Raw genomic sequence first — 23097 nt, 5'->3', positions numbered from 1 at the left:
AGACTAGGGGGACACTCCATGAAGTTAGCATGGGGCACATTTAAAACTAATCGGAGAAAGTTCTTTTTTACTCAACGCACAATTAAACTCTGGAATTTGTTGCCAGAGAATGTGGTTCGTGCAGTTAGTATAGCTGTGTTTAAAAAAGGATTGGATAAGTTCTTGGAGGAGAAGTCCATTACCTGCTATTAAGTTCACTTAGAGAATAGCCACTGCCATTAGCAATGGTTACATGGAATAGACTTAGTTTTTGGGTACTTGCCAGGTTCTTATGGCCTGGATTGGCCACTGCTGGAAACAGGATGCTGGGCTTGATGGACCCTTGGTCTGACCCAGTATGGCATTTTCTTATGTTTTCTTATGTAAGCCCATATTTGTGAGGTTGAGGGGGAAAGCTTTCTGTTTCAACTTCATGCACCAGGAAATCAATGACACCTTGTTCCTCAATGAGGAGTGGCTCCTCTGCTTGGCTGTGGTCTGAGATTTAGGCCTTTTATCTGCAGGCACCTTCCTTACAACACCCATCTTCTAGGTGTGGTACTACTGCACCTTAGGATCATCTAACCACAGCTGTATCAGTTAAAGAACTTGTGATCTGGGCCCAAATAATAATAGCAGATGGCATGTTTTTCCATGATAGATAAATGTAACCCACAAATGCAAGCCTTAAATCTGCTTACTGCAGACTTCTTGGCCTTGGCTGTTCTGTTTGAGGCGCTGCTGAGGCAGCAGGAAAATGCTTTTTCTTTTTTTTTTCTTTTTTTATGTAAACAATTTTATTGGGTTTAATCAAATACATAACAACACAGAGACGGGTGTGTTCAGATCCCTCTCTGAATGAACCTACCCAACAAACAGTATAGCATCCCCCCCCGCCCCCCAGAACCTGACTCCCCCCCTCCCACCCCCACCCTATATCCCGCACAGTTCAAAACAGACATCAACCACTGCACATTAGTGATACGATCCTCAAGACGACCAGCCAAAGAGCCACGACCTCCTTCAATCATTTAGGACCAGACTGCGTGCTCGGGGAGTAAGTCGCTGAAGATAACAGTTCCAAGTATTGGAGAAGATGCGTCGTTTACGTGGGGAGCCTCGCGCACCCATGCTCTCCATAGTCAGCAGTGCATGGAAATGGTTCCTCTACGCTCCGAAGGATGGGGCATCCGAAGAGCGCCAAACCTGTAGGATCGTCTTCTTCCCCACCAAGCATGCCTTTTGTAACAGCAGGCGAGAACCAGGATCTCGGACTCGGAGTGGGGAAATGCAGCCAAAAAGCACCCACAGGGGTGAAAAGGGCAAGGCCACATCAAGCAGATCTGCCATGTAATCAACAAGTCTGCGCCAAAACTTGTGCACTGAGGGACATGTCCAAAAAACATGAGACATGGAGCCCACCGCCAATACACAGCGGGGGCACATCGGCGAGGGCGCTATTTTCAGTTGATAAGCCCTTTGGGGGGACACATAAGCTCGACACAAAAATCGGAACTGCATTTCCCGATAATACATGTTAGACGAGATCCTGGATAATCGCCTGAAACACACACAAAGAATAAAGTTAGTAATACAAAAGGCTCCATCCCCATTCCAGCGCGTAACCAAAAAGGAGCAGACATCTATTTGAGTCTTTCGCTGCAGGGCCTTATAATAACTAGAAAGGGAAGGGACGCTCAACCTCTCAAAATGGAAAATATCATCCAGCGCTTTATACACTGCCATCTCCTGCGCTGCGGAGGGCAATGTCCTCACATAATGTCGTACCTGCAAGTAGGGAAAGGTGTGGGAGGGCCCCAAATGATAAAGGGTACGAAAGTCCGTAAACTGCATAAACAACCCCTCCCGCGTCCATAAATGCCCCAGGCGTATGATACCCTTGGTTTCCCACGTACGAAACATCGTAGATTGAGAGCCAGAGGGGAACTCAGCATTACCCTGAATTGGGAGAAAGTAAGCGCAAACCGCAGAAATACGCAGAAGGCTTGTTAAACGGCTCCAAGTACGTCGCAAGGGTCGGACAAGAGCGGACGAGTGAAGAAAAGGAGGAAGGCAACTAGCCTTAGCCTGCAACACATATGAGGGAGCCAACGGGTGCAAGAGAGCCCTATCCACTATTAAGGGAGTATAATCAGAGGTCTCAATTAACCAATTGCGGAGTATCCGCAAGTTACAGGCGAGGTTATACTTGGCGAGGTCAGGGACCCCCACCCCTCCCCGCGCCCACGAGTTCTGTAGCCACTTCAACGGAAGCCTTGATTTCCCACGGCGCCACAGAAAGCGCCGCAGGGCGCTCTCTAAGGCAGCCAGGTCCCTGCGAGTCAAAAATAACAACACATTTTGCAGAAGGTAAAGCCATTTCGGGAGCAGGGTCATCTTAAACAGCGCGACGCGCCCCATCAGCGAAAGAGGCAGACCCCCCCAAGTCGCTAGCTGATCTCTGGTGTGGCGGAGGAGCCCCGGGACGTTAGCTTGGTAAATGGACTCAGGATCCGAAGGGAGGCTGACCCCCAAATATCGTAAATTCTCCCCCGCCCATTGTAATGGAAAGGGGCCCACCCAAGTATCCTTCAAAGAGGGGGGATATGCTAAAGCCGAGGACTTGGACTCATTGAGGCGTAATCCAGAAAAGGTCCCAAACACCCCTATTAAGCGCAAAAGGGGCGGTAACGAAAATTGGGGATTAGTGATGAAAACTAAGAGATCGTCAGCAAAAGCCACGTGCTTAAAGATAACAGACTCCATGCGAATCCCCCGGATGGCCGGTGTTTCATTAATTGCAAGTAGAAGGGGTTCCAACTGTAGCAAAAACAACAGAGGGGACAAGGGGCAGCCCTGTCTGGTACCGCGCGTGACCGAAAAAGTATCGGACTGAGAGCCATTAGCTACTATGCGAGCCTGGGGCCCATTGTAAAGCAGGCGTATAGCTTGCAGGAAAAGGCCCTCGAAGCCCAAACGCCGCAGCACTGAAAATAGGTAATCCCACTCCACCCTGTCGAACGCTTTCTCCGCGTCGAAGCTGATGGCCAGATAGGGTTGGGACATTCGTTGACTCATGGACATGGCCGATAAAATCTTTCGAATATTAGAACTCGCATAGCGCTGACGGACGAAACCCACCTGATGTTCACCTATCAGGTGGGGAAGACAAATTGCCAATCGGTCTGCCAAGATTTTAGCTAGCAGCTTGTGGTCACAATTGAGCAACGAGATGGGACGATAAGATTCCGGTAAAAGAGGGTCTTTTCCCGGTTTAGGTATTAAAACAATGTGCGCTAAATTATCATGTTCTGGAAAGGAACCCTGGGCAATTAACTCAGTGAAAGTCAGGGCCAGAGGTTTGGAGACATAATCTTTTAGCAATTTAAAAAATTCCGCAGTAAACCCATCTGGTCCTGGGGTCTTAAGGTTTTTAGAACGAGTAATGGCAAGCTGAACCTCAGATTCAGAAATAGAGGCATTTAGTTTGTTCCGCTGATCCAAAGTCAGGTACGGGAGCGGTAGGCTCTCACAAAACCCCTGGCACGCCGTTTCATCCCACCCCTCGGACGTGTAGAGAGAAGAGTAAAAGGCCCGAAAGCGCTGGAGGATAGTCGGGGTGTCCTGAACGACGTTAGTCGGGGAAACGCGTAAGGCCGGGATAAACCGGCTGGCCCTAGAAGACCTAATAAGGTTGGACATCATTTTCCCGGCTTTGTTGCTGTATTGAAAAAGCTGAAATTTACAGTAAAGGTAACTTTTTTTCGCCCGTTGGTGGAGTAAGGAATTAAGAGCATGCTGTTTAGACAAGTAAAGAGCGCGAGCGTCGGCCGTGGAAGACCGGATCAGAGAAGTCCGCGCATGACGGACCTGGACACTCAAGGCCAGAATCCGCTTGTCAAGTATCCTCCGACGTTGAGAGACATAAGATATGATTTCACCGCGCAACACCGCCTTAGCGGTATTCCAAAACAGTATGGGATGAGATTCATGAGCTTGATTATGGGTTGCAAATTCTTTCCATTTAACGGTAAGGAAGGCGTTAAATTTCTCATCCTGCGCTAAATAGTAGGGATAGCGCCATTGTCTCGGCAGAGTAGAAGGAGGCCGAAATCCCACGTCCACCCAAACCGGAGCGTGGTCCGAGATTACAATGCTCTCAATTCCTGCCTCCAGGACTCTATGAAAAGCATGTACACTGAGAAGAAAATAGTCAATCCTGGAGAAGGAGGCATGCGCTCTCCAGAGGTGCGTGAAATCTCGTTCCGTAGGGTGCAAAGTCCGCTAAACATCCAAAAGGTGCAGCTGAGATTCCAACCGAGCTGGACCACGACCCATCCCCGCATCCCAGCCGCGAGTCTGGGAGGCATCTAGATGTGCGTCTCTAATGGTGTTAAAGTCACCCCCTAAGATTAGAGTATCAGTCAGATATGGAAGCAGGTGAGAATATAACCCTTGATAAAAGCGGGGGTCATAAGTATTGGGCGCATATAGGTTACATAGCACCACTGTGCAGTTAAAAAGCTCTGTGACCAAAATAAGAAACCGCCCCTGGGTATCTTTTATTTCCGCGCGGACGGTAATAGGGAGCCCTTTATGAAACAGAATAGCCACCCCCGCCGACCTCGAGGTGGCCGAGGCATAACGAACCTCCCCCACCCAAAGGCGCCGAAGTTTCTCATGTTCCACGTCCGTGAGGTGGGTCTCCTGTAAAAATGCCACCATTGCCGAATGCTTGCGCAGTAAAGAGAGCACTTTGGTACGTTTTATCGGGGAATGCAGGCCGCAAACGTTCCAAGATACTACTCTAGTGGAATTACTCATTAGTGAAAGGGAATCCAAAAGTAAGAGAGTGTGTTTGCCGAATGCAGCTGACGGAGGTCCTCCCAGCTAAAACCTCCCCAGCGTAATGTCCAACAAGGGCTAGGCCGAATCGACACTTAGTTGATGGTCTTTGTCTGTTCGAATCTTGGTGAACCCTCCCCCCCGCCCACCAACCCACCCTCCCCCACCCAACCAAGCCCCAACTACTACCCACGGAGATAGTGCATAGTCCCGTAGTACGGTACCAGGCAACCCCCACCCCATGGCCCACCCTCCCACATCCCACCACCCACTTTCTCCCGCCAACCCCAAAAGGACACTTACCCCAACCCCCCATATCACCCATTCCATACCCTCAGCTCGGAGGGCGTAGAGATCCGCATTGATGTGGCCAGACCTACCTCAAGGTCAACAAGTAATTCTTACGGCCCAGAAAAAAGAAACCTTGAACATGGTTATACCTGTAACATTAAACCACCCCGGGACCGGTAACACATATCAGGTTAGAACAGAACAGAGCAAAAAATGGAACATGACCCCGACCCCAACCTGCATTAAAGAGAAAAAAAACAAGGGTCCCGGATGAGAAGAGCAACTCGCATCACAATCCGGAGCTACAACACCACAAGTGTAAGCGAGCGGGGCATGATAGCAGCCCTTAAGCACATTGGCTAGCAGGCCTGCTGTAGAGGAGTGCACACAGGAAAGCCTAAACACAAAAAACACAAAAAAGAACAAGATAAAATGCACTAGCAGCCGCTATCGTGAAGAGCGCAGAGGGGGAAGAGAAATAGAACCCACAAAAAAAACCACACGGAGCAGGCTTTGAGTCCTAAGTTGTTCGGGGCGCCCCACAAACACAGCCAGGATAGTTACCATATGGCATGGCCCACAAATCACTGAAGGGGTAGTACGGGAAGGAGAACAGAGAATCCAACGAAAAATCAACCTTGCTTTCACGCAGCACCCGGTAGAGTATCCGCTGCAAAAAGGCCCGGGAGGCAGGCTCCCAAAAGCACACTGGCCACTACCGCCCGCGTACAGGCCTCAGGGGAAAAGAAGCAAACAGAATCCAGGGTCTATTTGTTCGAGGGACGAACCCCCTCCGCGCTCCCCCAAAAAAAATGGCGCCACTGTGTGCTGTGCCGTAAACACTACACTCTAAAACAATAAAATTGCAATCTCGTGGTGCCGGTGTGTAGGCTGGGGGGATATACTCGCATTAAGTAAGTACAACTTCTTGCAAAAAGGAAACACAAAAACAAAGCGGCTTCCTCCACGCTGGAAAGTGTGCCGCTGTGGACTGTCTTGGCACTGTCTCCTATATAAGAAACCTGTAGCAAATAAAAGAGAGAAGAAAAAAAAAGTCCGGCTACAGGTAGATAGTCCAATCCAAAGTCACTGATCAATGTCCTTCGCCGTGGAAACGAAAAAGGCAAACCACCATATAGGGAGCAGTCCAGCCATGTAACATCCCCCCTCGGTGATCCCATCATCGCACGAGGGCGAAAAAAGTCCCGGGCCCCAAAGGAAAGGACAAATAGGCCAAAAAAAAATTGTAGAAAAGAACCGGACTGAGATGCGCGGAAAAAATAAAAAAAAAACTGCAGGAGGTCTCCTGTATCGGAACAGTCCAAATAGAAAAACCACTACCTTAAGGCAGCAAACAGCCGCCAGTATTTCGCCGCCACCCGGGCTAGATAAACACTGAAAAGATAAAAAAAAAACCGGTTTTCAGCCATTAGCCAGTAGACCATGAGCCTCCAAAAAACCCTGGGCAGCAACCAGAGTATCAAACATGTGAGGTTTGTCAGCATGCCACAGACGGAGGCGAGCCGGGTAGAGAAGAGAGAATTTGATGCCGCGACTGTGAAGGGTCGTGCATAGCGGGGAAAACCTCCTGCGCGCCTCAGAAACGGCCACCGAGAAGTCATGAAATATTCGAATGACGTGGTCTTGGTACAGTAGTTGAGGTTTACCACGGGATGCCCGCCATACCTCCGCCTTGTGAGCGGAGTTAAGGACCTTAGTGATAATAAGGCGAGGCCGGCCCGAGTTATTAGACCGGGACCCCAATCGATGGGCTCTTTCCACAACCAACTTCCCACGCAGTTGTGGCAGCTCTAGGGCAGTCGGCAACCAGTCCTCCAGCAGGGAGCACAGCGACTTCTCCGCAATGTCTTCGGGGAAACCCATAAAACGCAGGTTATCCCTACGGGTCCGGTTTTCTAAATCTTCTATTTTTTGTGTGAGCGCCGCTATAGTTGTCGTGTGCGCGGCTAAGCTGCTGGAGGCCACCCCCGCGCCATCTTCCAGGTCAGACACGCGAGATTCGATCAGGTCCAACCGGGGGTGTAATGCCGCTATAGAATCCCGAACCTCCCCAAGTTTCGAATGCAGCAGAGCCCACTTTTCATCTAAGGCTTCCTTAATCGCCGCTTTAATCTCCAAAACTGTGAGAGCTGGGGGGTCGGCAGCAGGCTCACCTTCACTAGCGGCCGCCATCTTGGCTTCGGGAGCCCGCGGTTTTTCTTTCTCTCTCCGCCCGCTTTTTGTGGTCATTCCAGGCGATGTCCGACACCAAGTACGAATGGTGGACATACAATAGTTAAGATTGTGCGATTTGTCCAGAGGCAAAAGCTAGTTGCACAGGCAGATGGGCCCCGATGTTCGAGGTAGGCCTGGGAGCCAGAGACAAGCATGTCCTGCCGGCTCAGCACATCACGTGATCTCCTCAGCAAAATGCTTTTTAAACAACAAGGCAGATCTGAGCACTAGTCCCAGAAAGCAGAAAAAACACTGAACTTTAGATTCATCTATATGGTAGGGTCAGATGCAAAAAGACTGAAGGGCTTATGAGGCAGCATGCATGCATAGGAACTCCTGCACATGCTCAGAAAAAGTTTTTACTGAGCTCAGAGCTGTTTCTGTCAGCGACATTGAATGACATCACCCATGTATTATAGTGAGTTCTTGCCTGCTTATTGATAAGAGAATTGGATGTCTATGAAGGCAGTGCAGATGAATTGCTTGAAGCTTCATAGCTCTGACAGAAAGTGGTCTTACAGGTGCAGTTGATTTAGAGTATAGGACATGGACTATGACTGAGACCTGTAAGCCATTGACTGACAACCTGGAGTCTCTAATTACGATTTGGCATTCATATGTTTCAACTCATGAGCAAAATCCTTTAACTATCCTCCATGATGACTTTAGAAAGGAGGAGCAGAAGAAGCAGATGAGGATCGTTTTGATAAGGCATGGCACCAGCAAAACCATGGTAAGCTTTCTGGGGCTATTCAGAAGGTTTCAAGGCCAGCTTTGAGCGCACAAGTTCACTTTGAAAATTTGGTGTAAAGTCTGCATGTAAAAGGAACATGCAGAATTTATCTGAGTGCACACAGTTATACAATTACCCTCAAAATGTACAAGCACATTCTTGGACTCCTCTGAGCCAGTCAAAAAGCATTCTGCAGAGAAAAGTTCTTTGAGGAAATCATTTCATAGCTAAATATATCTTTTCTTTTGAGGACAAAATTATACAGCTGAAACACAAAAGATAGTCTCTATTTTTATTAAACTGGTTTTCTTTTTCTTCTAAATTAGAAAGAATGTGTAGCATCAGCTATTTTGTTTTCCAAGAGCAAAATATATTTGTGTGCACTGGAAATAAAATCACAAATGTTATACTTAATTTATGAAGTAGATACAGTATGCATGAATACTAAACCAACACCTCCATTGTGCAATTGACAGCATCTCCAGCTGCACCACAATTTATTATATGTACCAACTTTAAATATCTGAACTGTAAAGGCTTATGCTATCTTTAGATGACTTTATTCTCTTTTCTGTTCTTATGGATAGATATCACAGTACCACCTAAAGATAAGATTCTCATTATTCCTGCACAAAATGGATGATATTGATTCACAGAAATGTATAAATATGAAACTACTGCCATGAGTTGGAATTTTATATATAAGGTCTAAAAGAGATAGAAAGCTTTCTTTTGAAAATCTGCATAGCATTCATACTACAGGTACAAAATATCTACATTTGCATCAAACAGGTGCAAAGTACACACCAAAAAAGAAACATGATGATTTCAAAATGAAATCACTGCATGTACTTTTCCTTCCAAACTTAACCATGCACCCTTTTCTCATGGGTAAAAGTATGCATGGGGGAGGAAATTTTCATAAATAATTTTTGAAAAATGCTCTCCCTGTTGATTTTGTTGTATGACCAGAATTAATCATATCAACCCATTGAAGTTCAACAACATTTTGATGGAAAGTTTGAAGACTTCACAATGTAATCAACTTATTAACAACTGTGAACCTTAAAAAAGCCCCAGCAATATTTTAAAGTTTTCTTCTCTTGGCTGAAAAGGCAGTTTCACTGTGAAGAATAGACTTTAGAAATATCATGAAAAATATGTGATGGATTTAAGACATTCTTAGTATAGACATAAAGTGTAATGGGAAGGATAAGGGAGGTAGATAGCAAGAAAATGAGTAGCATCTGCAGTGACAAAGTAGGCAAGAACAACCCAGCAAACTGAATGAATGTGTAGATTAATAATCAGGAGATTATTACCTGCCAACAATTAGTAAGGAGCCGGGCTTCAGCTTCTCAAAAGGCAAAGGCCACAACATGGCCACTGCATTTGATTCCCTGGATATCCACCACTGGTAGAAAATGTGTGACACCTCAGGTGGTCCTGGCTGAAACCCTGATTTTCCTATCACTGGGCTTAAATAATGGGGCCCAGGGAACTGGTGAAGTGGGTCAACAACCTTAGGCCTATTTAGCACAGTCACTAACCTTCCTCATCATCTTGATCTTTTGGCAGCTGAGTTTTCCATCATAACAGTCAGCAGGTTTTTTGTGGTGGGTTGCAAGCCATAACTTAGTACAGAAAAATTAGAAGTGGATACACCCATGTTCCACCCTTGTACCTCCCAGACCATTCCCACGCCCTGCCCCTTTTTGGGCTTTCTCACTTGTACGCATACCGGGAGAAGCACGTGTACATGGGCGGCTTTTAAAATCTGCTTGGTGTGCGCCAGCCGGACATACTCGCTTATCTCACGGTTTTAGTGCACACTGGGCTTTTAAAATTCACCCCACTGTGTGTCCTGGGATCGAATTCTAGCATAAGATTAGTAAAAATATGTGTAAGTACCTTCATTTTCAGTTTTTATTTTATTTTCCTGGGAATTTCAATGTTATAACAAAAAAGAAATGATTTAAAAATGACTTATAACAAACAGGAGAAAAATCAAAAGAAAGGTCATTTTTCCACCAATTTTCTTTTATTTGCTATAGTATTGAAATTCCCATGAAAAATATAATAAAAGCTAAAAATGAAGATCACTAGATATATGTTATGGTTGTTATGATAAAAGTGTTTTAATTCAAATTTTATTAATCATTTTCTTTGAATTCACTTTATGCTGTGGCCATGCAATTCCATCATAAAATGTCTTTCTCTTTCGAAACAATGTTATTGTATGATCATTATTTGGGGAGGAGGAAGGGGGAAGGGTGCATTTGTCTGATTGTGTGACAAGCTATACCATGTAATTCAAAATACATATTTTACATACTCAATATCACTTTATTATATGTTTGTGTGTTAGTTTCACCTACCTATATATTTTTCCTTTTAAAATTCTTATAGAAATACAATTAGATTTGAATAATAAAACTATTCTCAGGCTTTATTATTCACATACAGCTAGCTTATTAAATAAATACCTTGCAATTTAGTATTACATAATAGTAGGGAATATAATTTACTAGGTCAATTCTTTCGTAAAATGCACCATAAGTCAAGCAGCACATTAAGGGCTAGATTCATTAAACTATCGCATGTGATAGAAAGAGGGGCGTGTTTTATGGTAATAGCTTATTTATCGCAAAGTGCACTCTCTTAGCACTTTGCATAGGTATTACTGCAGAGTGCAATAACTTTTTGCACTAAGTGCCACAATTGTTGTAATTCCTACCTATAACTGCTGGGGGTTTGAGAGAGAGAGAGAGAGAGAGAGGGGCTAGCTATAAGGCCCTCATAATAGTTAAGTATTTATACCTCTATAGGAGGCCCACCTAGTTACTTGAAGTGAGGTTTAGGTATTAGTGTAGGGGTTAGGGGCCACTTTGACATTCAGAGTGAGACGTACGAACAGAAAAGTACACTCTTGTGAAGATTTGATGTCCTTCGGAGTGAGTACAATGTTCTCTCAAACTAGCTTGATGGACTCTCTACACTAATAGCTAAACCTCACCTCGAGTAACTAGTTGGGCCTCCTATAGATGTATAAATACCTAACTACTATAAGGGTCTTATAGCTAGGCGTACTCTCTCTCTCTCTCTCTCTCCCCCCTAGTGGTTATAGGTAGGTTAAATGCTATGTGCGAAAATATCGCAAAGTGCGATAAAGCCACGTCGCACAGCTTAACGCAAATGAAAAAGGTGTAGTTATTTGCCGTGTTAAAACTGTGCAATATGGCTTCGCAAATTGCAAAGCCAGCCCACTTGGCCAGAAATCCCGCCCCAAACTCCACCCCTTTTCTATATTTGCATCTCAACATGCATTATGGTACTTTTTGCATGCAAAAAACCGCCTTAAAGCATGCGAAAAGCCCATAACACAGCTTGGAAAATAACCCCCTTAGAGAGTGATTTTCAAAGGTATAATAATGCTTTACCCATGGACATTTTTTTTTAAATTGCCCACCCTATATATGGATGAAATAAGTGCATAGTACTACTAAATGCCAAATTTTTCCTGCAGTAGGGGGGAGGCATTCTTGGGGGCAGGATCTGGAACTACATGAATATTTCTGGATTTTCAAAAGTATGTGTATTTTAACTCTAAAAATGTACCCACGTAAACTAGCAGGTATACATTTTTGCAGATTCTTTCCCTTACCCAGTTTTCAAAGTGAAAGTTTGTGCATAATTTCACTTTAATTATTGCAACATCTATGGGTGAAAAGTACCTGCAGACACTGCAGATATGTGGCCAGTCAGAAAGTTACCCCCTTAAACTCTACCTTAAAAAGTAATTCTACAAGATACAGCTGAATTCTGAGTACGGTATTATTGGAAATGCTAGTGTGTACTCTTATCATTATCCTAAAGAAGCAAAATACTTTCTCTCATGGATTATGATGAAAAGGTCCTTGTGTTACAATAAACAGTAAACACATATTGAAATTTCAAATTAAAGGAACGTGTTTCATTTTATTAACCGACATTGTATGCTGCTGCAACTTCTTTACAAATGCTGAACAATAAAAACAAATATTCCAATATCCTAAACCCTTTTGAAGATTTGAAATTAGCTTTCAAAACGTTTTGTCTTCTATATTTTGATTATCTTTTTAAGATATCCTATGAAAGGATTCCTACATAAAATAGTGGAAACTTTCCTAATAGCAGACATTACCTGTGAGCCAGCAGCACCTTGAAGGTCGTCTGATTCAGTCCGCGATAACTTAGCAGCAACTTTGACCAGTCCCAGTTCCATTCAGTTATAGCTGACTGTTGATGTATGACAAGAAGATATTGTTAGTTATTAATCAGAGTTAATATGATCAGTAAATTAAAGCTCCAGCTGTGATAGACTAACTAAGAAGGAGGAGGGAGGTCTAGAACAAGGACTTAGACATGATATCAATCATGCTCGAAGAAGGTTTATATTCCAATAAGACAGCAATTAATTTATAAATCCATTTGGGGATGTAGCCATTATTTAAAAAAAGATAAATCAATTTTTGAGTTGTTCTCTTCTAACTGTTAATGGCATTTTGCCCAGCCACTTTGAGAGCTTGACACTGTTTCAAAAGCAAAATAGGAACTCTCTGTGTATTATAACAATTTGCATTTCAGTAAGGAGTTTATAAAGAAGGAAACTTTGTATTGCTGGAATTTAAGATGTAGGATATATCTTAATTAGAGAGAATTGCTTTATTTGTTTGTCTTGTTGTGAAACACTGCAGAAAGCAGATGGTTCATATAAACACCTGTAAATACAGACGGTGTAGGCTAATGCTATGATTTCTTTTTTATTTAAAGTAGCATTGAAGGTGGAGGCAAAGACATGAGGGTGGAAACTTTTTTAAAATGTAGAAAGAAGCAATAAATATTAACTCTGTTTCTTTTTCAATTAGTCCCTAGTGTTACAATCTCCAGCACAGAACAATTGGAGAAAAAAATTGCTTGTTAGAGGATAAGGAGATGGGGATGTCTTTTCGACAACTAAAAATGGAACAGTGAATTGCACCATGTTTCTTTTATGATGCTTTTCTCCATTTTGAAAACCTAACTTCGGTAAATAAATAAATTAATGTTTCCAGGCTCAAGATCCTGCTCCTTAAATTCAAAGATGTTTGAGTTTTGGGAGACAGCTAAAGAACCACTCATAGTGCCAAATGTGTGAGAGAATCCAGAGGTGCTCTTATGGTGATATTTGTTAGCCAGTCAGCTTCCTGCATTGTAAGTGGCTCTAGAAATAATTCTATCCTAATTTATTAGATAAAGGAGACAATTGCAGTATTTGGCCTATGTAGCAGAAAGAATAAGTAAGAAAGCAAAGGCAAACATGTAATGTGTAAAGGCTCTAATGATAAACTAGAAATCATAAGTAGTGGGGCTTTGCAGTAGAAGATAATCAGAACAAAGTATAGGTACTACTATACTATTGTACACACTCAGCAGTTCTACAGCAAAACAATGTTTACGTAAACCTGGATCACAAATTTACTGAGTCATTCATCAAGCTATGTTAGGGCTCAAACATGTATTATACTGCATATATCAAACAATATATGCGATATTTTGCATCTCCCCGCCCAGATATCCTCCCCCTATTAAAATGATCTTCTTTGCATGTGATTTGCAAGCATGGATAATGCAAATGCATGCAAGGAAGGTAATTAATAAGCAACATGATGCTAGTATTTTATTGCGGCCAACCAAGAAAGTGGTCAGTGCAATAAAATACCACCATCTCCTAGGGAAGCATTAGATGTGTGGCAGGAGGCCCAGGACCCTAACACAGGTCCTGAGGCTCATGCCACACATTTAAAGCACCCTTGAAAAGGAAGTCACACTTATATCACCGTATTTTCGGTTTACCCTCATAAATGGGCTGATATTCACTTACGCTGATTTTAGCGTTTTATCTGACTAAAAGCCAGAGAGTCTCTGGCCACCCTTTAAATTTCAATCACCGGGTAACCTTTTGAACAAACTGTGATAAACACTGCTGCATATGAATTAATTTTTTAAAAGTTCACAGAATATTTCTTCAAAATAGTTTAGTTTTCCATTCAATTTTTGGCATCAAATCAGATGATTGTACTTATCTCTTTGCTGAAGCTAATGTGCTGGAAGCTGAAAGCCGGGAGCGTACTGCACTCGCTCTGTTGTCTAGCCCGACACCGCTGGTGTTTCGAAGTCTACATAAAAACTTCTTCTTCAGGGGCTCAAAGACTGAAAAAATCAAAAAGAAAATCTTAAAGAAACTACACAATCTTAGTTCCAATAGATTCTCAGATTAAACACTTACTGCATTAAGGAATGGAGAGATCTCTGCGGCGTGTAGTAAAGATCCGCCATTTTGACGCTGACATTGTGTTTAAATACGTTACGTCGGCATTATGACCACCCAATGAGCGGACAGAAAAATGTGTATTAAATCAGTGAGTGCCAATCAATGGCGTCGTTCATGCCCCGAGGGAACTCAGAGTCAAGTTTGAAAATCCAATATTGTTCTTTGTGGTTTAAAGTCGAATGGATGCCTCCTTTCCTGAAATTCGAGGGAACCATGTCAAGTATAGACCATTGTAAATCAGTAAAGGCGTGATGTTCTGTTAAACAATGTTTTACCATAGGTGCTTCTAGATTGCACGTATTCAGCCTACTTCTGTGTTCCCTGAGACGAATTTTAATAGCTCTTGTGGTTCGACCCACATATAACATAGGGCAAGTGCATTGAATGACGTAAACTACATGATGTGAATTACAGTTAGTCACATGTTTTTTCTTGTATATTATATTTGTAAGTGGATCTTGCTAAGTATCACCAGAGATTGTAGTATAACACATGTCACATGTTCCACAAGCAGAGTGTAATCCCGATTGTTCTGAATGAATGACAGAAGGCAGGGCTGCTCTAACGAGAGAATTTTTAATATTAGCCCCTCTCTGAAATGAAATGAGGGGAGGTTCTTCAAAAATTGGATGTAATTGTAATATATGCCAGTGAGTATGTATGCTTCTCACAATGTCTCTGGCTCTATTGGTATATTGAAGTACAAACACATCTTGCGAAAGGGTTTTCTTCTCATGATATGTTAATAAAGATTCTCTGGGTGAATACAACGCCCTCCTGTATGCCATTTTCACTGTTTTTACCGGATACCCTCTGTCAAAGAATCGCTGAGCTAGATGATAGGCTTGATGTTTAAAGTCCATTAATGAAGAACAGAGGCGACGTAATCGAAAAAACTGTCCAACTGGGAGGCGATTCTTAAAGGCCATTGGATGGAAACTCTGAAACCTGAGTAGGTTATTTCTATCAATCTCCTTGCGATATAATGTGGTTTCAAGGAGATTGATAGAAATAACCTACTCAGGTTTCAGATTTTCCATCCAATGGCCTTTAAGAATGGCCTCCCAGTTGGACTGTTTTTTCGATTACGTCGCCTCTGTTCTTCATTAATGGACTTTAAACATCAAGCCTATCATCTAGCACAGCGATTCTTTGACAGAGGGTATCCGTTAAAAACAGTGAAAATGGCATACAGGAGGGCGTTGTATTCACCCAGAGAATCTTTATTAACATATCATGAGAAGAAAACCCTTTCGCAAGATGTGTTTGTACTTCAATATACCAATAGAGCCAGAGACATTGTGAGAAGCATACATACTCACTGGCATATATTACAATTACATCCAATTTTTGAAGAACCTCCCCTCATTTCATTTCAGAGAGGGGCTAATATTAAAAATTCTCTCGTTAGAGCAGCCCTGCCTTCTGTCATTCATTCAGAACAATCGGGATTACACTCTGCTTGTGGAACATGTGACAGAACTACTTTTTATCTCACCTTCCCGCCATATCCCCACTCTCCCTGTCACCTCCAACCCCTCTCCACTTCATGTCAGGGATCTAGGGGTTACCCTCGACAACCACCTCAATCTCCAAAAACACATTTCTAATATAACAAGGGACTGCTTCTTTAAACTTCACATACTGAAGAAACTAAGACCCCTCCTTCACTTTAGTGACTTCCGAACAGTCCTCCAAGCCACCATATTCACAAAGTTAGATTATTGTAACGCCCTACTCTTGGGTCTACCTTCAACCACAATAAAACCGCTGCAGATGCTACAAAATGCAGCAGCTAGAATCCTCACAAACTCACGCAGATCGGACCACATAACTCCAATACTCAAAGAACTTCATTGGCTTCCAATCCCTGCCAGAATCCAACATAAATGCCTAACAATTATTCATAAAACTCTACACAATAAAGAGATGATTTGGCTAAATGATTCACTCCAATATCACTCCCCCAAGAGACCAACCAGATCCATTTATTTAGGAACTCTATCAACCCCTTCCCACAAACTTTCACAGCTCGCCTCCACCCGAGAGAGAGCCTTTTCCATAGCAGGACCATCTCTATGGAACTCAATGCCCCCTGACTTACGTCTAGAGCAGAGCACAACCACCTTCAAAAAAAAGTTGAAGACCTGGTTGTTCAAACAGACATTCACCTAATCGTAGCATCCCTGGTCAACATAGCTCTGTATTAAAGTCTGTAATTTACAATGTAACATAATGTAATAGACCTTCAGATAATGTTATATTATACTCTACTACTGTACCGTATTATAATGTGGCAGTAATGTAATATAGTTGCTTTCTCTCTTAACGTTAACTCTATCCCTCACTAAACTCTGCTTCTCTTTTTCGACATCCCGTTCCTTGGAATTTACCTTGTTAGATGTAACTATTATTTTCCTCCTACTGATGTTAATTGTTACCCCTGTTATAATGTAAACCGATGTGATATCCATTTGAACGTCGGTATATAAAAGTTTTAAATAAATAAATAAAATAAATATACTACAATCTCTAGTGATACTTGGGAAGATCCACTTACAAATATAATATACAAGAAAAAACATGTGACTAACTGTAATTCACATCATGTAGTTTACGTCATTCAATGCACTTGCCCTATGTTATATGTGGGTCGAACCACAAGAGCTATTAAAATTCGTCTCAGGGAACACAGAAGTAGGATGAATACGTGCAATCTAGAAGCACCTATGGTAAAACATTGTTTAACAGAACATCACGCCTTTACTGATTTACAATGGTCTATACTTGACATGGTTCCCTCGAATTTCAGGAAAGGAGGCATCCATTCGACTTTAAACCACAAAGAACAATATTGGATTTTCAAACTTGACTCTGAGTTCCCTCGGGGCATGAACGACGCCATTGATTGGCACTCACTGATTTAATACACATTTTTCTGTCCGCTCATTGGGTGGTCATAATGCCGACGTAACGTATTTAAACACAATGTCAGCGTCAAAATGGCGGATCTTTACTACACGCCGCAGAGATCTCTCCATTCCTTAATGCAGTAAGTGTTTAATCTGAGAATCTATTGGAACTAAGATTGTGTAGTTTCTTTAAGATTTTCTTTTTGATTTTTTCAGTCTTTGAGCCCCTGAAGAAGAAGTTTTTATGTAGACTTCGAAACACCAGCGGTGTCGGGCTAGACAACAGAGCAAGTGCAGTATGCTCCCGGCTTTCAGCTTGCAGCACATTAGCTTCAGCAAAGAGATAAGTACAATCATCTGATTTGATGCCAAAAATTGAATGGAAAACTAAACTATTTTGAAGAAATATTCTGTGAACTTTTAAAAAATTAATTCATATGCAGCAGTGTTTATCACAGTTTGTTCAAAAGGTTACCCGGTGATTGAAATTTAAAGGGCGGCCAGAGACTCTCTGGCTTTTAGTCAGATAAAACGCTAAAATCAGCGTAAGTGAATATCAGCCCATTTATGAGGGTAAACCGAAAAAACTGTGATATAAGTGTGACTTCCTTTTCAAGAGTTTATATGCATTAAGTCACAATTCCTTCCAGCTTTTTGAAATAAAACACATTTAAAGCAGCCATAAAAAAAAATAAAAACATGGCTAAATGGGGAGGTTGAGCGAGGATCAGTGTTGACCCCATTTCAACTTGGGTTTGCTTGTTGAAGTGGCCCTGACTCCCCAAAAATAAAAAAAAATTAAATCATGCATACAGCGGCAGTCCCCCCAAGTACAAGCTCCCCATTCCCCAATGTATAAAGCCCCCACTCCTGGCCTCCCCAGATCCAAATGGATGGGGCAAGGTCAGGTCAGTGCCATTTCAGAAAATGGCGCCGACTGGGATGAGTGTGAGGGTGCACCTAACCCCATGGACTATGGGCTGCTGAGTAGTGGGGGGTGGGATGAGGCTGGATGGTTTACTCATTGGGAAGGCCAGGAGGTAGGTGGGTTTCAGCATTAGATGGAGGGGTGGTGGGGATGGGTAGTTTACACTGCAGGGAGGTCAGGTGGGGCCAGGGGAGTGGGAGTTAGGGAGCTTAGGTTTAGGGTTTGCCGTCGCCATGCACATTATTGAAATTTGTTTTTAATTTTTGGGGGAATCTGGGTCACCTTGACCAGTGGCCCTGGGTTAAAACAGGGGTCAGCACTGACCTCCCCTCATCTTCCCTGTTTGTCTGCATCTTTTTTGGGGGGATAGTGGCCCTTTAAGATGATGGCAGTCCCGTGAGGTTGGGGGCCGCCATCTTGTTAAAGGGCTGCTTGCTGACTTCTTTTGTGTCATGGTGTTTGGTGCCATACAGTCACAATGTGTTTTCAGGGGAGGGACCCCATTATCGCAGCAACCCCCCCCCCCCCCCCCCCCCCCCCCGGATGATAGTGGAAACCCTCCTACAAAAACACATCACGGTTTGATGAATCTAGGTGTTAATAAGGAATATCCAAAATACAGTAGCTATCTCAAAAAATAACCATCAATGCCTCCAACAGACAAATTTGATAACATGTTTTCCATTACTTCCAGAAATAGTTTTAGATTAAAAAAAAAAATGAGGACAGATTTATTTCTTTCCATTTTTATATTTTGGTCACCTTTCCTTTACTGAACAGTCCTCCTATGTTCTAGGATTGTCATGCTTCTTTCTTTGCATTATCCATAAACCTCTCTCCACATTTTATTGAACTAATAGGAAATAAAACAAAACTGCTTAGCTCTAACTGATGTTTTCCATGAACAGCAGGATAATCAGTTACACGTGGGCGATATCGTCTTATGGTGCTAAAGATGGAACGTTTACTAGCTTGAGCTCATGCGCACTGATTTGCATGCACCTGTGCACAGCGAAGCCCCCTCAGTCATATATCACAGCTTACAAAGAAAAATAAAATTTAACGCCAAAGCAAGGTTGGAGGATATGTGTGACTGATTATCCAGCAGTCCAATGAGAACAGCAATACAGGTAAGCAACTTTGTTTTCTCCATGGCCAAGCAGGTTGAATCAGGCACATATGTGGGGACTCCCAAGTTAAGGAATGTTTTGGAGTCTTCTCTCCATACTCTCATTGAGACAATCTGCCCATCTGAGTTTTGGTGGGAAGTAATTGAAGAAATTGTGCGATAATTATTTAAATTGTTTTCTTTATACTAATTGACCAAATTTACTATCTTGGTGTGAGTCAATTTCTAAGAGTATTGCAAAGTAAGTGTATGGACTGAATATATAGCAGCTTTACATATTTTCTCAGCTAAGATAAGTTACAAACATTGTCAAAGCTTTTACACAGATCTGGTGCAAGGGTATGAGGATTCCTAGGCAGATCCCCAACCCCGATGTCCCCACACACAATTAATATTTCAACGATGATGAAATATTGACCTGATGCATATTTTATCTCTCTCTCTCTTTCCCCTACCATGATGAACCACATACCCCACTGCTAATACACTGCCTACCATCCCCATGGACCAATTGTTCTGCTACATTAAGCATATCAGCTGTTTTATCTCAGGAGCCACAGGGAGCACTGGGCCACCTCCTCCCACCCACACACTTCTAGTGCTCCAGGCGACTGCCTAGTTGGCCTAGTGATTCCATAAGCCCTGCTTTTACATAACCTTTAATGAGAGGCCAGCTCTTAAATAACAAAAGAAGAAACAGTCCGAAATCCAATTAGCAATTGTACATTTTGTGACTGATAGTCCAGGTCTGTTAGGGTCAAATGAGACAAAGTGCTGAGTGGATTTTCCAATGTTCTTTTTCCTGTTGATGGAGAAAGCTAGTGTTCTTTTGCCATCTAAGGAGTGTAATGCCAATTTAGCACTATGAATGAGGGGGTCTAGGGAATAAAGTAGATAAGACACTAAATTGAGTAATATGGAATTCAGAGACATTGTTTGGAAGAAAATTAGTATGTGCATGTAAAAATATATAAACCTATACTGAATTTCTTTTTAAGCAGAATTCAGAAAGATGGAGAAGATAGCAATTTATTTTATTAGAGGTATGTATATCATAGATTGTTGGACTGGGATCAGGGTACACCAGGGGAGTGGTTCAGATCAGGACATGGGCTGGTCTTCTGCCTAGCCAGCCCCCTTCCTCGTAGGTTGAGCCTATGAGATCCGGGGGTCAGTAGGTGAGTACAGATAAGAATTGGAGCTTGAACTGGGACAGAGTTCAGGTAAGGATTGGAGCTTGAACTGGAAAGGATTATAGATAAGGACTGGAACTTGAACTGGAACAGAGTGTAGGTAAGGGCTGGAACTTGAATGCAGGCAAGGACTAGAATTGAGGGTTGAGTGCAGGCAGGGACTGGAATTGAAGCTTGAGTGCAGGCAAGGACTAGAACTGAAGCTTGGATACAGGCAAGAACTGGAACTGAAGCTTGGGTGTAGGCAAGGACTGGAACTGAACAAAGACAGGACAGGGTGAGACAAGGGCAACATGAAACAAGGAACATAAAGGCTCGAAGGCAATGATACAGGAAGCCCATAGGGTGCTAGGCAAGATAAGGCCCCAAGGGGCAAGGCAAGGAAAAGCCTAGATAGGCTGGCGAGCAAGGGGGGGGGGGGGGTAGGGCTACAGGAGGACTGGGGAGATGGAAGAAGTCAGGATAGCTTTGATTTAGCAAATGTTGCTTACCTGTAACAGGTGTTCTCACAGGACAGCAGGATGTTAGTCCTCACATATGAGTGAATACCGAGCTGAGGATGCCCGAGAGTGCACCAAATGCACCCAAGACACACAAAGGCGCAATGACAGGGGTGGAATTTGGAACGGAGAGCATCCTGAAACCTGTAACGGGTTGGTGGAAGGATGTTGGGTAGTTAAACCGAAAAGAATAGGAGTAGATGGACTGGCCAAACATGGAGCATGCCGGCTAGTCATATCTAAGCAATAATGGCTGCGAAGGTATGGAGAGAGCTCCAGGTCGGAGCCTGATAAATATGTACAAGCAGCACCAGCCGAAGGTAAACTATGGAGGCTGGGATGGACGCAACAGAGTGTGGTTACACACAGTGTTGTAGTGAAATGAGTGCTTGTTGGTAGGAAAAAGAGATACAGACCATCAATTAGGAGCAATAGGTCTGTTTGCCCACTGGAACTCGCAGCTTGGCTCTTGCCAAAGAAGGAAAGAGTGAGGTGGAATTCCTATGGAGTGTAGTGCAGTCTAGATAGAATGCAAGTGCACTATTACAGTCCAAGGAGTGGAAAAACCCTCTCGCTTTGGTGAGAGACAGGTGTTGGGAAAGTGGGCAGAGTAAATTCTGAGTAAGGTGAGATGCAATGTCTACCTTAAGAAGGATATGAAGTTGAAAACGTAAAACCACTCGGTCACAGAGGAATGCAGGGTTGGGTGAGTATGTAACAAGGTGTGTAACTCACTGACCCTGTTGGTAGAAGTGATGTCTATGAGGGAAAGAGTTTTCCCCATGGCAGACTGTTAAGTGAGAGGAACGGAAAGGCTCGAACAGAGAACATATGAGTCTTGTAAGGACGAATTACATGTCCCATTCCGTGACTAGTGAAAACAGAGGTGGCTTGATCAGTAGATAATCCATGGTAAGCTGACTCAGAAGGGGTTGACCGTTAATTGGGTATCCCCACTCCCAAGTGGTACACCAACTGGAACAGAGGTGAACCCATGAGAAGGATGTCTGGGGAGCAGAATCAGAGGGAGTAAGAAGAAAGAAAAAGGGTAAAACTCTTTTGTATGCGTCGTGGTAAATCATGCCATTTTGAATGGTAGGATTTGGGTGTGGAAGGGTTTTTGTGACGCTACCAGTACCTGAGAACATCAGTGAGTCTATGATATGAGACTGACTTGTGAGAAGGCAAATTGGTTACTGGTGTGATAGACTGAGAAGTATGGGAAGCATACTGGTCTCGGCCAGGACGTGTGTCTGAGGAACAGTGAACCCTGTCCCGTTTCAGCATTAGAAGAGTGCTGGCTATGAGAGGCAACGGAAGAGACACATATAAGAGGGCCTTGATGGAACAAAGGCGCCTATGGGAATGCATTGGAAACATGTGTAGGGAGGAGAATCCGTGCACCTTATGGTTCGATGCGGATGCAGAGGGCAAGTTCGGTTGACCTCGGTGCTAGAAGATTTCTCTCGCTACACATGTCGTCCAAGACCATTTGAGAGGATGGAAACCTATATGGAGAAGGTCTGTTAGCGCGTTCAGTAAGTCTGTTAGATAAGAGGTCCGAGGATGCATGGAGCGAGCAAGGGCCAAGGGTAGAGCTGTGGAGCTTCTTAGCAGAGCAGCTAAGAGGTTATGCATGCTTGTGTGTTGGAAAAGCACATTGTCCCTATGCTGTCTGTCTGTATGCACAAAGATTTGTTGCAGAGGCAGTATTGGAAGGCATAAGGCCATAACTCATGGCTACAAGCTCCAGGAAGTTCATGTGAAACTGTGCCTGGAGCGGAATAGACACATATTGGGTTGAGAAGATGTTAGGTCAAACTTTACAACCCTGAGTAAATGCGAGCATTAGCAGGACCAGACTAGGTTTTGGTTCTAGATCTGCAATATGGATGAGGGACGAAAGCAGTTGAACAGCTTAGACCTACTGATAATGAAATTTCACTGAACCTAACCCATAGCAATTTTGGATCTATGAGGAAAGTGCATAGTGAAAAAAC

The 23097-nt window shown here is 43.2% G+C and overlaps 1 protein-coding gene across 4 annotated transcripts in view; it reads right to left on the bottom strand.

Moving 5' to 3' along the window:
- KIAA0825 (KIAA0825 ortholog) overlaps positions 1 to 23097 on the bottom strand; it is a 1025579-nt gene that overhangs the window by 369592 nt on the left and 632890 nt on the right. For all 4 annotated transcript variants that reach the window (XM_029573181.1, XM_029573174.1, XM_029573199.1 and 1 more), the window contains one exon: positions 12267 to 12361. In XM_029573181.1, the coding sequence (XP_029429041.1) occupies positions 12267 to 12361 (95 nt within the window). The remainder of the gene's footprint in view (positions 1 to 12266; positions 12362 to 23097) is intronic.

This window comes from Rhinatrema bivittatum, chromosome 1 (genome assembly GCF_901001135.1).
Source record: "Rhinatrema bivittatum chromosome 1, aRhiBiv1.1, whole genome shotgun sequence".
In the NCBI taxonomy this organism is placed as follows: domain Eukaryota; kingdom Metazoa; phylum Chordata; class Amphibia; order Gymnophiona; family Rhinatrematidae; genus Rhinatrema; species Rhinatrema bivittatum.
This window is presented reverse-complemented; position numbering and strand designations above follow the sequence as displayed.